Raw genomic sequence first — 16,983 nt, forward strand, 5'->3', positions numbered from 1 at the left:
CTAGAAATCCTTGAACCTCTCTGTGTATCCTAAGGTTCACGCTCTGTTTCTCTCTGTCTCTCAATAGGGTTTGTTCGTAACCCTATACCAAAGTATATTGTTGTATATATATAGACTTTTAAAACCAAAACCCTAATCCTTATAATATTACAATTATGAATTAATAAAGCCTATAAACGGAGTTGGCTGCAACTAAAACAATATAAAACCCTAATTTACAATAAACGCATTTAAAAAATATTAAACTTAAAAATAATTCAATTAAAGCAATAATAATAAAAAGAAAAACAATTAATTCAAGTAATTCAAATCATCACAATTAATTCAAAAAAAATTCAAATTAAATCAAACAATTCAACAATTAATGAAAATACACACTTAAACAATTTAAAAATGCAATAAAAACAATTGATAAAATACCAAAATTATCCTTTTGAATTTAGGGGTATTACACTTAGCCACTCTTCTGGCCAAGTCAAACAATTCATGAAATTGTACACCTTCAAACTTCTTACGAAGTTCAAATTTTAGGCCGTTCACAGCCATCTTCATATATTCTTCTTGCGGCAAAAACAAATTACATTTGTACTTGGTCCCCCTGATTCTGGAAAGGAGCTCTTCACCGACTCTCCAAGTAGTTGATGAAGTCTGGAAAGGTCTGCCATGGACACTACAGGCTCAGCTCTATAAAACTGAGTATGGAATGAATCCTCAAATTGCTGCCAATTTTGGATGGAGTTGGCTGGCAAGTTGGAATACCACCTGAAAGCATATCCAGTCAGTGTGTTTGGAAATAAACGTACTTTTAGCTATGGAATAGCTGCAACTTCTCCACATTGGACAGTGAACCGACTGATATGTTCCAAGGTAGACTGTTCGCCCTTTCCATTGAACGTTGTAAACTCTGGAATTATGAAATTCCTTGGAAATTCAACTTCATCAATGAACTCTAGATAGGGCTTTTTGTAAGTTGGCCTTCCACCCCTTCGAGTTAGACCGAATTCCTGTTAAAGGAATTCTGCAAATTGGCCTCTATCAAGCGCTATAGGCTGTGGAGGGTTGCTATCTGGCAATCCTTGAGGTTGATTGGCCACTTAATGCCCTCCATTTGCCATTGGCAGTAGGTTGGCATCTCCATAGTTGTTCTTGCCACAATTCCTTCCTCATTGGTCAAGAAATGGTTCTCTTGGAAAAGGATGCCCCCCAACCGCCATTGGAATGACCATAGGTGGCCTTGTTGGAACAGGTGCGGCTGGCTGAATGTTCAAAAGTGAAATATTCTGTTGTGCTTCAAGGATGTGGTATGGCCATGGTTGGCCAGGCTGATCATGCCAAGTCTGCTGTGGGAACACCACAGGTGGAGGGTTCTGAACTTGCTAAGTGACTGGCATGGACACTGCTTGTGGAACAGTCATCTGTGCCACTGGAGCAGTCACAGGTGCAGCTAGAATGTAGGTCTGTGCCATTGGAAAAGATTACACATGCTGCTGAGTTGGAGGGAACGGCCATGCTTGCTGTTGAGAAGAACTACCTTCAATAAATATGGCCGGCCTACTAGCTTGGAAGGTCGACTGTTGAAACCCTTCAGAGTGGTTTGGCTGAGGGGCCAAACCTTAGTTTGAGCTTCCAAATGTCCGTTCCAACATAAACTCGAACCTTTGAGAGATTCAGTCTACCAATTCTTCTAACTTCTGGTCTTGAGAAAGAATAACTTTAGATTAGTCTTGAGCAACTCTGGCTAAGTCTTGAGCGACTTTTGCTTGGTCTTGCGTAAACCTATCTTGCTGCATTGCCATCATGCGGATGTTATCCATGATGGGTCCATTTGCCATTATTTGAGCAAATTTTTCCACCATATCATTTTTATCAGGTGCAAATCATGAACTTTCGACTGGAAGTTCATTGGCTTGCATCTTTTCTAATTCGGCAGGGTCTTGGATAGACTTGCCTTGCCTTCTTCTACCGGCTATTGAACAATCTGTCTAGATGTCTCGCCGGGCGTGCCAAGAATGTTTGGCTCCTAGAAACCGTGGTTCTTTCCAAGTGTGGAAAGGAGGGTGAATGTTGGGCGTGCCAGGAACTGCTGTCGTTCCAAAATGGATATCCGAACAACTATCCAGTAAGAGATTGTAGGGATCAGGCGATTAAATAAAGGACTAGAATTACCACCTTCAAATGTTCTTTCTGCCTTGAGAAAAGGACTTTTGGACTGATATATGGCTAGTGGAAAGGAAAACGGTATTGAAAGTGTAGGACTTCAAAGTAAAGTGCTGGAAAGTAAGAATAATAAGTGCAGGACTTGAATTAAACATATTGAAAATGCATTACATGAATGTAAAGAAATTGAAGTGCTGTTTTGCTGTGTGATTTGAACAAGGTTTGCAAACTACCTCTAAGTGTTCTATTTATAGAGCTTCATGCATTTAACAGCTTGATGTGGCAACTCCAGCGATTTCCACGTGGCCAGATTTTGGACTGCCAAGTGCCCTATGATCCCTTGGCAGTTATAACTTCTTCCTTCCATCTTTTTCCTCCTCTGTCGCAGACTTCAGCCATGTTCTCTTTATCAATTGACAGATGTCCCACGTTTCTATTCTTCTTCCTCATGTTGTCGACTTCTTTCCTTATTTCAGACATGATTTTATCAGCTTTAGCCATGTCATCCATGATGTTCCCTTATGAAGTTCCACCACTTTCAACCGACGTACTCTTGTTTGGCCAAGTGTCCCACGATTTATAGTAGTCTTCCCATTCTGTAAAACCTTCTTTTCATGGCATCGTGGTCTCTGACTTTGATATATATATATATCAAAATTTTAATTGCCCACATCTCTCAAACTTTGATAACTTCCATTCTGAGACTTTCCTTCTGAACTTTAGAATTCATGGCGCCATAAACTCCTGAATTTCAGCAACTCCTTCATAGTGGGTATTTTTCAGAATACACACACACACACACACACACACACACATATTTATCCAACCCACTCTATTTTCTTCTGTAGACCACGTCTCCTTGATTTTAGGCTGAACCTTCCATGTTAACTTCATGGCGTCGTGGTTTTTTTCCATTCTTCCACTGACTTTACATCGTGGGTTATGGTTGTAGCACACTTCCTTAATTTTAGCAACTTCCCTTCAACCTTACCTCATCTGCATTTAGAACTCATGGTGCCATGGACTCCTTTTTCATAGTGGTTACTTCATCATGTGTTAAGTCTGATAAATATATATATTTGTATATATATATATTTATAGAGATAAATTAAATTCCCACGTCTTGCTAAATTTTAACAACAGAAGTTGACTTGGCTGAACCATTGTTGAAATCTCCTAAAAATAAGGAGAAAATCAAACCCACGTTCTCATTCTTCTTGTTTAGTCAACTTTGGTCTTGCCATGATAGTAAGTCCCTATTTTGTTAAAAACCACGACAATAACTTTAAAAGGAACTGATATATCATGATCAGGACTATGGTAAGTTCAATGGAACTCACCACGTATGGTAAAATTTATTCACCTAGGGAAAGGTGGGCCCTTGTTTTAAAGATGACAAGTCCTATTTTCTTTTAACAAAAATAGAAACAGAATTCATACAGCAAACTATACTGGCCCACTTATAATATCATATAACTTCTAATAACAATTCAATGAGAGCTGCGATCTAGCGTAACTTACCACGTACTTCCTCCCTATTGGTGAATAACACAAAACTTCAGCAATTCCATATTATGCTTCCTCTTTTGAATATTTTAAAGAATTGATCCAATGTGGCAAGCTCATTGGAACTCGCCACATGTCGCATTTCCATTGGGCAAAAAATAATGGAGTAAACAATTTTTACAATAAATTAATAAAGAGAAGTAAATAAGTAATTTTGACCCTCTGATTGTCGGAAAGTAAAGTCCCGTGACTTCCGGGAGTCAATAATATGCAACCTTTTTTCACCTTTTTTTTTAAAAAAAATTTGATAGAAAGGCTACTAAACTTTTTTTAGTGTGATTAAATATGTAGTTTTACATCACTTTGTAATTTAGTTGTTATTCCACACAATAAAAGGTTACGGCGGTGCCATGCTGGTTGACCCAAGGTAGAAAGATTTTTAAATGAGTCAATGTCATGTTTCTATGGAAACAAACATTACAAAGATAGAAAAATTACCTGTATGTCCTGCTGAAGCTGCAACATGGATTGAACTGGCGGTCAACACATCAACTTCCAGCATCAGTAGCCTTGGAAAGTTGATCAGAAGATGCTTCACCACTTCAAGCCTTCCTCTCTCACTTGCCACAAAGAGGACACTCTCATCCCTACAGTTCACCTTATAAACAACCCAAGGATCAGTCTCCACCAACACTCTCACAATCTCCATTTGGCCTTCTCTGCATGCCTCATGCAGAGGTGTCTCCATCAATCCGTTCTCCATCGACATCGTTTCCGGCCAGATATTCAGGATCGCGGATGCCAACTCCACGTGCCCGAACCGGGCAGCTTGGTGCAATATGGTGTTGAGTGATCCAGGGACTGTTTGTTTGATGATATTTTCATCTTCTTGCGTGAGTTTGTGAAGGGCTTCGATATCGCCCTTTAGGACGGCCTCGAAGAGTCGGCGGTCCATTTTTCGGAGCTTTGGGAAGAGAGGGAGAAAACGATGGTGGTAGGAATTGGAGTTGCACGAATGGCATGTGTGGTGGAAGGGAAGTTAAAAAGGATAGAGGAGACATATTTTTCCACAACTGCAGCAGCATGGAATTTTCTCTACGGGGTTTTTATTCCACATACTTTAAGGGTGTTTGTCTCTTTTATGTACGTGTCTACCGAGGCAGAAATTTTAGTTTAGGGGCGAAATTAATACTATGTAATTAAAAATATAATTTTGCATATAGTATATATCCATAATATATATACCTCAAGAATAAAAATGAAAAAAAATGCAATGTTACTTAATAGGAAAAAAAAAAATTAATTGCGCTGGTTGTATTAATGGCGAGATATCACCTATTAATTAGACACTAGCACATATTGATATGACCCACTAAAATAAAGCAATTCTATTTATGTGACATGATACAATTGGTTGGTTGGATAATGAAGTATTATAGGTGCAGTAAAGTCTTTCTCTTGATTTATATCACGAAAAACTATTGCACTTGCGGATCACAATCAATTATTTTGTATAAGGTATTGCATGTAATTGAACATTAAGTGAAGAATAGTATAAAAATTTGTAGTGGGCATTGTCCAGTAGCATAGTTGGTAGAACTTCTAACTCTTCGAGCAGGTGTGTCCGTATTCAAATTCTCTTTTTTCATAGTTTGCCATGAAAAATAAATAAATAAATAAATAAAAATTTGTAATACTCTAGCTAATTCAATATGCCTTATTTCAATCTAGAGGGACACTCTCATAAATCAAGGTCAAGTGAACCCATTTGGCCGAGCACCATAAAAAATAAAGAACAATTTTGAATTCACAAAGTCGAATTCAGTCTTTTTCGAATCCCCCCTTAATCGTAGTTTCCCAAAAAAAAAAAAAAAAAAAAAAAATTGTAATACTCTAGCTAATTCAATGCCTTATTTCAGTCTAGAGGGACAATATGATAAATCAAGGTCAAGTGAATCCATTTGGCCGAGCGAAAGCTATGAATATTCACAAAAAATAAAATATAACTTTTCGGTAATAAGGAAAGAGAATATGTGGAGAGAATATAGTAAAAAATGAGCAAACTCCTTTAATAAGAAAGAGACAACTAGAGAAAGGATAACACAAGACCTAAATGTGAGAGTATAGAAAAACTATTTCTATATATGCATCTTCTGCGTAAATTCGTGAAGTAGAAGGAAAATGAAAGTCGTAACGTGGCTCAAATTGAGTTTCATTTTCCTTTCTTCTTCGAGGAAAAAGAACGCTACCCACTCAATTGTCGAGCTCTTAATTGGATGAGATGAGGGACCCACCCATAAATTATTGTACCTCATCATAGACCCATGAATTAATCACTTGTTAAGTCAAAGTCAATTTGTCTCTTATTTAAATTTGTAGATCAGCTACTAAGGGAAAATAGAACTTCATTAATATTTATTTATTTAGGCACTTTTGTCCCAATTGGACGAGAGTAATGATTTGGGTAATAACTAAAATAAGTAGTGCCCAGCGTTATGGGATATCATCCCACTAATTTGGTAATTTATACGCCACCGTGTTTTTCTTTTATTTTTTATTTTTGAAAAAAAAAAAAAAAAAAGACACGACAACAATCCACATCAGTAAATTTTGTTTGTCTTTGATTAAAATAGAATACGTGTTTTAATCAACCAAAATACAATTAAATAAATAATAAATTCATCCACAGGAATTCAATTTCAATTTTTACTATGCAACAATAATGGATACATAAATTTCTTCTCTAATCACAATCATCGAGAATAAATCACTTTTGGTTCATGGTAACAATATACCCGTCAAAGCAGGTGGATTTCAACTATAATCTCAATAAGAAAAGTTTGGATCTCATCGAATAGGCAAAAGAGGATGAATCAAATCAACAAATTTGGCGAGGCTAAACCAATTATGTGAACCGGTAAATGTGTAGTCAGCTTGAGCGGATGAACCCAACAAATCTCCCCCTCTGCCAAGGGTAAAGAATCCGTATCGACCATGTGTGGGACAAGTCAAAATATGTGTACTTCACTTTTCAAAAAAAAGTTGTCAAAATATGTGTCTGAATTTTTTTTATAATATTCAAACACGCATCCAACACGCCATGAATGTGTGCTAGACAAACTTGTTGCATTCTTAGAGATTAATTTTTTTTTTTATAAGTGCATTCTGGGGTACTTTTAAGAAAGTTGTGTTGAAGTGTAAATATGATAAATTGTTTAATATATAACTTTCCATAATATGGTAGTCATTACATAATTATTTAAAAGAATTTTTTATAAAATAATTTTATATTCAAATATATATATATATTTTATAAGTCTTATATTTAGGCTTATATTATAGTTCAAAAATTCAAACTCTTGCACGATTGACTTTGGCTCTCTCGTGTTCTCCCACCGACTATCGGTGAATGGTCTCTCTCTCCCTGCTTCTTCTTCTTCTTATTCTATTTCTTCACAAACCCTTGATATTTCTTTTTTTTCACCTTTCATAACATTGAATTTCTTTCTTCTATGAATTCACAACTTTATTTTTAACACCCTAATTCTTTTTTTGACAATCCCCTAATCCTCTTTCTTTCTTTTTCCCAGCAAAACACAATTTTTTTTCATTAGTAGGTTGATAAAAGATAATCTTACTTTTAATTTCTTAAAGTGTATATATATATATATATATATATATATATATATATATATATATATATATTTATTTATTATTCGCCGTGTGCCTTTCGTATTCGTTTTTTAATTTTTAAAAATTTGACGTATTGCAGTGTCCGTGTCATGTCGTATCCATGTCCCATATCCTTTTCCGTGTTTCTTAGCTTTCAATTATAGACACTGAATTATCCTTAGTATTGTCTCATAAACGGATGTAATTAAGTTTCTCAAGCATTATTTTTGTAAATTCAACCCCTTCACATAGCATATTGTCCAAATTGCTTTCATCAATTCAGTTTTCAAACATGCAGGTATTGCTGTATGGGATGCTTTTTCTATTTAATTTGAAGCTTCTAAAACATATGCTCAGAAATGATCCAAGAATTACAAATTCTAACAATAATGAATTTCAAGAAGAAATTCACTAATTGAAAGCAATGAATATACAAGTACATATTTATCTATAACAACAGATGGTGGTAACATGTGTATAATGCTACATACCTAAAACCTCAGGACTAGGCACTAAACCAAACTTGTCCTGCGTTAGTGTTCTATCTAGCTAGCTGTATGTGTTATTCATGAAGTTCCAATGGATACTATCTGGCTAATACAAGTGGTAACCATGATCGGAGCTATCAACATCCGAGTTGCTACTACACTCGCGACTCCCCTTCTTCCTCGTCTGCATCTCTGCGACTTGACTATTGATACTGTAAATGGGGCTTCCATCCTTGCTTCTGCTCTCTTTCTTCTTCTTCCTCCATTCCCATTTTCTACACCAATGTCTTGCCAGCATCACCCCTAGCCCCAAAAACACCGTCATCGTGCACCCTCCACCTACAGCCACCAATTCTACTGACACCCATCTAGTCCCCGGTCCATGTGGCATAATCGTCCATGTGGCAGCAATGTAGGCCGACGACATGAACAACGTGGACACCCACATGACCTTATGTGTCACCACCAGTAGTTTTGTCATGGATTTTCGCCTAAAAGGAATGACACTGACCAGAATGTTGACAATGCCAAGGGACAAGAACAATGCCATAATGTTGCACACCATGAAGACCTTGTACGCAGTGTGCCTACCCATGATAGCCTTTCCAGTGGATTGGTTGAACCCTCCAGGAGGGTTAATACCGGCTGCAAATGTGACCGTTGCTATTAAAACCGCCACTACTGTGATTGTGTTTCGCGCATTGCGTAAGCCCTCCAGTTGGTGCTCGAGCTGCTTGGCTCTCTGGTGATGGTGCTTGTGCCGGTGGTGAGACTCTGAAGTCTTCTTCTTGGGTATGTTGGGGCTGTATACTTGTGATCTCTCGGAGTTGGGATTGCTGCTGATCCGCCAGATTTCTTGTGATGCAGGGGGCAATTGCTCACTTCTCTTAGCACCTGCTTCTTCTAATGTCGGTATAATCACAAGGGCGCCTGAGTTACTAGCATCAGATGCAACTATGTCTAGAGCTGTGTCTCCATTGCGATTTAGAATATTCACATCCACACCAAGTTTAAGCAAGTAGGTCACCATCTATTCTCCAGGCATAAATATGCAAGAAAAATAAAAGGTATTACAACTCGAGACTTTTGATTCTGATACCATGTTCCTTATCATTTGCTTCAAAATTTTAAGCCGTTAAAAAGGGTATATTAATTTTAATGTTTAAATCCTCTGACAAGTCTTGTCAACACATAATGAAAGAGATATATCGAGCTAAAAAGGGCGAAAAGATCGAGAGGTCTTACAGTGGTGAGTTTTCCGGCAATGGCTAGGTGCAAGATGGTGTTGCCGTCATTGTCTTGCATGTTAGCAAGCTTTGTAATGTTGAGAGTTTCCATCAGGAACCTAACTGCCTCATACTGGTTGTTCTTCACAGCAATGTGTAGAACTGTCTCTCCATATCTTGTCACCATCTCAGAAGATTCAAGGCTCACTGAGAGAATCTCATCTAAGATGTTGACTCTCCCTTTAATGGCAGCCAAATGGAGCGGCGTTCGACCTTCTTGGTCCTGCGAGGAAGACAGGTCTGGATCCAATCTCAGAAGCTCCCTTGTTATCTCCAAGTGCCCTTTGCTGCTAGCTAGGTGCAGTGGTGAGCATCCATGTGAATTCTTCTTCCATGAAAAGTCCGGGCGCACCTCCAGTATTTCTTTCACTATTTCTGTAGCAAAACGTTCATGGATTTTACTTGAGACAATGGTGGCCAACCAAGAAGTAGAACGCAATTAAAACAATGGACGGAAAAATAAACACGTCACAAATACAAAGAGTACAAAAATTCATGTAGTTCGGGGTAGTATGTGCCTAAATCGACCATACACTGAGGAAATCGGAAGGTTATAGATTTCAGCTCCCAAATCCTTATTTTCTCTAACACCGTACGTTAAAATTATCAGTGTCCTCTCAATACACACCCAAAACTCTAAACGTCCGACTTTATACACTGTTACAAGAATTATAGATTTGGATCCACCACTACTAAAGACCGTGGCATGGTACTTATTCCTCATATTAAAAATAAAAAAGTAAGGGTGGCAAATGGGCGGGTTGGACCAAATTTGGGTTGAATTAAAAATGAACGGGTTAAATATGGGTCAAGACTCATATTCAACCCGCTCAGAATGGGTTAAAAATGAATGAGTCAAAAATATATAGGGTCAACCTGTTGTGACCCGTGGACTCATTAATTATTATTATTTATTTTTTTAATTATTTTTTTCCCAGAAGGTCTTAAAATTTTATTTAATAACAAATAAAAAAACAATCTCAAACTCAGCAATATTTATCGACTCGTTTTAGAGAGAGAGAAGTGAAGGAAAGAAAAGAAATATTGATGCTTTAAAAATAAAATTTTTTATGTTTACAAACATGGAAAAAGAAAATGTAATTTGCAAATTTGAAAAAAAAAAAAAAAAAAAAAAAAATGACCTGTGAAACCCGACCTATCTGCCAAAAATATTGATGTTTAAAAAATAAAATTTTCTCAAAAATTTTGATGTTTACAAACATGGAAAAAGAAATTTTAATTTGTAAAAAAAATAAAATAAAATTGTCTGATGAAACCCGACCGACCCGCCCAAAATATTGATATTTTAAAAATAAAATTTTCTTAAAAACTTTGATGTTACAAACATGGAAAAGGAAAATGTAATTTACATATTTGGGGAAAAAAAAAAAATTTGACCCGTGAAAATTGACCCGCCCAAAATATTGATGTTTTAAAAATAAATTTTTCTTAAAAACTTTGACGTTTACAAACATGAAAAAGGAAAATGTAATTTGCATATTTGAAATAAATAAATAAATTTGACCTGTGAAACCCGACTGATCCGTCCAAAATATTGATGTTTTAAAAATAAATTTTTTTAAAAAACTTTGATGTTTACAAAATGGAAAAGAAAAATGTAATTTGAATATTTGAAATGAAAAAAAATAAATAAGTAAATAAAAATAAATAAATCTGACCCTTGATACCCGACCGAGCCGCCCAAAATATTAATGTTTAAAAAATAAAAATTTTAATGTTTACAAACTTGGAAAAGGAAAATTTAATTCGTATATTTGTAAAAATAAAAAAAAATTGACCTGTGAAACCCGACTGACCCGCCCAAAATATTGATGTTTTAAAAATAAAATTTTCTTAAAAATTTTGATATTTACAAATATGAAAAAGGAAAATGTAATTTGCATATTTGGGAAAAAAATAAAATAAAATAAGTGACCCGTGAAACCAGACTGACCTGCCCAAAATATTGATAGAAAAGGAAAATGTAATTTGCATATTTAGAAAATATATCTATATATATATATATATATTGACTTGTGAAACCAACCCAAAATATTCAGGTTGACCCAACCCAATCCGATTTTCGGTTGAGGTTGGGTTGGGACTGGGTTGGGTTAGGCCAGCCCAACTTGCAGCCCTAATCGTGAGTGAGTGAATTTTAGAGAGAGAAATGAGTTGAGTGCAATATAAAATAGATATGTATTGTGTGTCTATTATATACCGGGTGAAATATGAGTTGAATATGGGTAACTATATTCAACCCATCTTGATTCTCAAATTAACTTGTTAAAAATTACCCAATCCATTTTTTACCTATCTTAAATATAGTTCACCCAAAACCATTAAAAAACGGGCTGATAATTTCTGACTCATTTTGCCACCCCTATTAAAAAGTAGGGTTAATTTCAGTGACACCCCCTCAAGTTCGGTCAAATATCACGTTGAAACAACTTTCGAAAATTACTATCACTTAGGTCCAATTTTACTTTTCCGTTATTAACACCGTTAAAATATATGAAAAGACATTTTTATCCATAATTTTTTAATCATATTTATTCCAAAATATCAAGTAACTAAAATAACCATTTTACCCTCATTTAATCACAGAACAATCTGCAAGTGAATCAATGCAACAAAGTAGCAGACAATGAATCAATCCATTTTGCACAAATTCGTAAGTTTCCCAACCCAATTTAATCACCTGGGCATGGTACATAAAAACCAAGGCCGTCGTGGTGGTTATGGTGGAAGGGACGCCTATGAAAGAAGAGTCCGTGGTGGTGGTTGATAAAAATGGGTTTTCTAAATCTAGGTTCCGTTTCACAGTTATATGTTCAAATCTATCATTGATACTCACAAATTAGGGTTATATTATATATATATATATATATATATAGGTCTTATATATATGTTGTATAATATATACGTATATAATCACAATTCTTAGGAGGCGATGTTGTCTTCTCTCTGTCATGTACGCTGCCACCTCTCATGGTCTCACCCTGTTGTAATCATAAACAACGACACCTGGTTTTTGTAATAAGTTGTATTGTTGCGACTGCCTAGCTGGTTAGCCTCATTCATTTTCCTTTGATTTTTGGTTGCTGTAATTCTAAGAGCAAATGGAGATGAAAAGAGATCTACATATATATATATATACTCCGTATATACTTAGTGAGAGAATAACATATATAATCAGTGATAGGAGGAGGAGAGAGAGGGATTCAATTTTTGGGCATTTTGGTGTTCTATGGGGGTAATTAAGTAATTTTATATGCAAAATAATCTTTTTACAAGCCATCGCGAAGTCAAAAGGATAATAATGTTATTCTACAAGCAAAAGTTGCTACATTATTGAAAAGTAACTTTTGAAATGTAAATAAAAAACGGATCAAACATTTTATAATACGAATAATAATAATTTTTAAAAATTATTTTACTGTTATATTTGACCAAAACTAAAAAATGACTTAAACTAACCCTAAAAAGTAATTGGCGTGAGTTTCAAATAAGTAAATAAAATAATAATTAGTGGCCCATGCACGCAGTCAACCATACACTTTCTGTGTGGTATGAACACAACAAAAAGATGGCCATGCCACGTGACAGTCCCTATCATAGAATGGGTACTAGACTTTTTTGAGTGTGATTAAATGTGCTGTTATCCATCACTTGTAATTTTTAATTGTTATTCCTCGCAATAATGGCAGGGGACCATGTTGGTTGACTCAGAGGTAGAAAGATTCTACACGAGTCAATGACCTATTTATATGATAATATCAATCATGGATCATGATTTGTCATATATGTCGATACATAAGGTATTATTTGGTTTGTAAAATTTTTTTTAAGGGTTGGATATCATTATATATTTTTATAAATTGATTAGTTCGATCAATATATATTAAGCTCGAGTCCATTACACTGTAATCATACCATAATTAATATTATAACTACAAACCGTACTTTGGACATCATCAATAAGACGAGTTTTATACTTTTTGATAATAACTCAATTATTATTGTTTTTAAGTCTTGTAATTCATGAATTCAAAGTTAAATCATTATTTGATGTCTCATCTTATCAATCCTCAAATATAAGTAAAACTGGTATAAATCTACTTTTAGAGTGTGTAATTCGCATGTGATATTATTGGATGATGAAAATCCAAGTTGTATCCTTCTTACTAGGTCATGTGTCAAGTCACACTGGTCCAAATTCTTCTTTTATTATTGGGTTTTCCACTGTGATTGACTAGCAAGTTGTCATAAAAAAAATTTGAAAACACTAAACTAAGTAAAAAAAAAAACATAATGCATAGTATATAAGAATCATGTAAAGTCATTTAACAATAACAACCGCTAAGACTTGTAGTTCAAGTGACATCTAGCTATCTCCTCATTCCTATTGAGGGATCAACCCAAGGATAAAATAGCACAGAAAATTTTTAAAATTTCTCCAATGTTAAATTTTGTTTTATTGTGATTTAAAGGTCACAAGTTCGAAAAATAAATAAAAAAAATACCTACTTTGTATATGACTGTAAAAGATTGCCTAAATCTTATCTTCAATCATTAGACTTGAAACTTCGTGTAATTGAGTTTGCCCTTTTTATATTAATAAGCACATATAGAATTCAGTTGTTTATATATATGATTCTGTATATATGTAAGAAATGAGTCCCAATATACAATGAATATACCAAACATTCTCGCAGGATCGATCAATACCCAAATATACCACTAGAAAGATAGAAAAATTACCTGTATGTCCTGCTGAAGCTGCAACATGGATTGAACTGGTCAACACATCAACCTCCAGCATCAGTAGCCTTGGGAAGTTGATCAGAAGATGCTTCACCACTTCAAGCCTCCCTTTCTCACTTGCCACAAAGAGGACACTCTCATCCCTACAGTTCACCTTATAAACAACCCAAGGATCAGTCTCCACCAACACTCTCACAATCTCCATCTGCCCTTCTCTGCATGCCTCATGCAGAGGCGTCTCCATCTCCCCGTTCTCCGCCGACCCCATCTCCGGCCATGAATTCAGTACGGCCGACGCGAACCCCACGTGCCCGTACCGGGCAGCCAGGTGCAATATGGTGTTGAATGAACCAGGAGCTGTCTGTTTGATGATGTCCTCATCTTCTTGTGTGAGTTTTTGAAGGGCCGGGACGTCGCCCTTTACGACGGCCTCGGAGAGCCGGCGGTCCATGTTTCGGAGCTTTGGGATGAGGGAGAATGGTGGTGGTTGGGATTGGAGTTGCAGGAATGGTATGAGGGTATGGTGGTTGAAGGGAAATAAAAAAGGATAGAGGAGACATTTTTTTCCACAATTGCAGCAACGTGGAATTTTCCTTTGGGAGTTTTATCAACAAAGTGAGGCCTTAAAAGGGTGTTGGTCTTTTGTGTCCGTACGTACACACACAACACAATTAAATATGTTAGTTGGACTTAAATGATAGGGATTTTTGTATCTAGAAACTACTTTTTTGGATAGTTTATATCAAGAAAACTTTCTGCAATCATGAATCAAACATTACCTTGTAAAGGGGTAAAGGGGTCCAGGTGTACTGGTATTGCTCAAGTGATAAAATGTCAGTTTATATTTTTAGGGTCGAATTTTTACTAACTCCTAACTTTCTAATTATTGTCAGTTAAAAAAATTAAAGGGGTCTTCATTTGTGGTTTGTTTAGCTTATGAGTGGCGGAGATTGCAAGTTCTATTGGTGTTTTAAATTTGAAATATTTTATGGTAGGAGTTAGAAAATCTCAGGTAATTATTTAATTTTTTATTTTTTAAAAAAATTTTCTTTTATGACTACTATTAAGTATATTTTTTTGAGATTTGAATTCAGAACCTTTCATTTTTAAAGGAAAAAGAAATATTAGTAGTATGTTAGAACTTTTTGTGGTAAGTGGCAGTCATTAATATACTTGGATTCCAACCATTCAATTCATCCATGTCTTATGGTTGTGGTTGAACATTAATTTTAAAATTAATATCAAAAGTTGAAATTAATATTAAAAGTAATTCGTCGTGGATTCTTACCTTCATTATTTTACATGGAAATAAAGGTGTTGTTGGCTCCACATCTTTTGTTCTATTTCACTAAAACTCCTCTTTTTTGGTTGTATTGTAGGATGTGTTTAATTATATGATAGAGAGAATCATTGTGTTTGTTTTGACATAAAAAAAAATTTCTTTTTTAAGTAAAATATATTTTTATTTTTATTTTTTTTTATGTTTGACAAACGTATAAGAGGTTGAGGTCGAAACTATATCATAGAGAGAATCTTATGTATGAATAAAAAAAAAAAATTATTCAAGAGCTTCAAATATATAATCATGAGATCAAACAAGGTCAAGTGAGCCCATTTAAATTTTATATTCTCCCAATCTTTTTTCCCTTTCTCCAAGTATTCATTCCCTCCATTTGGATAGATAAAAATAGCAAGAAATAAAAAGAACTAAAAAATCAAAAGAAAAATGAAGTGAATGAAAAGAAAAGTGATTTTTCAATATGTATTTGATTAATATGAAAATTTATTCAAGAAAATTGTTAGAAAATATCATATTATAGTTTGAATAACTAAATTACTAACAACTAGGAATAAAAGTTAATTAAAATTTTATCAATGATAGATTTGTGCAGCATAAATTGAAATTTTAGTCTCATAAAATTTCCTCTCTGACTTGTCAAGTGGTGTGAGCCCAAGTAGTAAGAGTATTTCAAATACATTTGTACTTTTTTTTTGTTTTTATGGTAAGAATGTTACGGATTAGTGGTTAAACTGTTAAAGGGCAAGTGTCTATTCAATTTCACTGATATTAAGAGTCAGATCCAAATTTTGATATGGTGTTACCTGGAGCTTGAGTCTGAATCATATTGGGTCCTCCCCGCAACCGTGAAACCAGGTGAACAGATAGTTAACGAATACATATATAAGGTCGCAAAAATTCCTAATTTTTCATTCATTATACCATATTCGTCATCTCAAGTAACATGGTGTTGTTTAGGTGTCACTACAAATTACGTATTTCTCTTATACTTTTTTTTCTTTTTCTTTTTTCCTTCTTAATTGGCAAAAAACTCATAAACCTATTTATTTGTGAAGGACTCCATTTGATTAGATCAAAATTAATAGTAGAAAGTTTAAAAAACACAAAAAAGGAGAGACAAATTTTCCAGGTGTATTATGATTACCATTAAAATTTTGCAAATATTGACAAAAACTCATAAACCCATTTATCTACGAAGGATTCCATTTGGTTAGGAAAAAAAAAAGAGTAATGATAGAGGAACCGAAAAGGAAATCGAATTTGACGTGGTTGGCTATACTTATCACGTGTTAAACAATTATTTTTTAAAAATGTTTAAATAAATGAGGTGAACAAAAACAATTCGGGATAATCATTTGGTTTCCCTTGCACTACTCAAAGAAAAAATAATAGAAAGTGAAAAAAAAAAAAAATTCCATGTATATTTGGTTACCATTAAAATTTTGCAAAAAAAAATTATGAAAATTTATCATTTTGTGATTTGAATAACATGAAACTTACCATATAACAAAGGGCATTATTGTAAGTTCATAAAATTTTTTTAAAAATCAAAATTTTCTTGTATTTAAAAAAAAAAATGAAAAAATTAAATAGTTACGAAAAATAATTCCAACTAAATTTTCATCTAATCAAATAAAGTGGTAGGACCAAGAGCCTTGTATCTATCTCTTGAAATAGATCGTGAGAGTTCAAGTCCATAAGGATAAATGTGTACTGCGTGAATTTCTTGTCAATAAAAATAATAATAATAAAGTGATATCACTATTTTTTTTTTCTTATTATTTTAAAATTTATTGATACATTGAGA

At 34.5% G+C, this 16,983-nt stretch overlaps 2 protein-coding genes across 2 annotated transcripts in view; both read right to left on the reverse strand.

Annotated features, from left to right (window-relative positions):
- The window catches only part of LOC132304362 (ankyrin repeat-containing protein NPR4-like), a 52,296-nt gene extending 47,556 nt beyond the window's left edge, over positions 1 to 4,740 (reverse strand). Inside the window, exon 1 of the mRNA XM_059802005.1 lies at positions 4,162 to 4,740. Coding sequence (XP_059657988.1) covers positions 4,162 to 4,618 — 457 coding nt within the window. The 5' untranslated portion in view covers positions 4,619 to 4,740. The remainder of the gene's footprint in view (positions 1 to 4,161) is intronic.
- Positions 4,741 to 7,685: 2,945 nt separating this feature from the next.
- On the reverse strand, positions 7,686 to 14,486 carry LOC132304363 (ankyrin repeat-containing protein ITN1-like). The gene is made up of 3 exons (XM_059802007.1): positions 13,874 to 14,486; positions 9,069 to 9,484; positions 7,686 to 8,853 (listed from the first exon to the last, which is right to left on the reverse strand). The coding sequence occupies exons 1-3, from the start codon at positions 14,325 to 14,327 to the stop codon at positions 7,930 to 7,932; spliced, it is 1,794 nt and encodes a 597-aa protein (XP_059657990.1). The 5' UTR covers positions 14,328 to 14,486; the 3' UTR covers positions 7,686 to 7,929.
- Between the last annotated feature and the right edge of the window lie 2,497 nt (positions 14,487 to 16,983).

The sequence above is a fragment of the Cornus florida genome, unplaced genomic scaffold (genome assembly GCF_030987335.1).
Source record: "Cornus florida cultivar Cherokee Brave unplaced genomic scaffold, ASM3098733v1 CherokeeBrave_3.0.0_Hap2_Chr04, whole genome shotgun sequence".
NCBI classification, from domain to species: Eukaryota; Viridiplantae; Streptophyta; class Magnoliopsida; order Cornales; family Cornaceae; genus Cornus; species Cornus florida.

What these genes read in the sequence shown, in the direction of transcription:
- LOC132304363 (XM_059802007.1), bottom strand. Translation starts at nt 14,327, where the DNA reads ATGGACCGCCGGCTCTCCGAGGCCGTCGTAAAGGGCGACGTCCCGGCC. An exon ending in AGCTTCAGCAGGACATACAG is followed by an intron (nt 9,485 to 13,873) that starts GTAATTTTTCTA and finishes GTTTTGCTACAG; the next exon opens with AAATAGTGAAAGAAATACTG. An exon ending in TTGCCGGAAAACTCACCACT is followed by an intron (nt 8,854 to 9,068) that starts GTAAGACCTCTC and finishes CCTGGAGAATAG; the next exon opens with ATGGTGACCTACTTGCTTAA.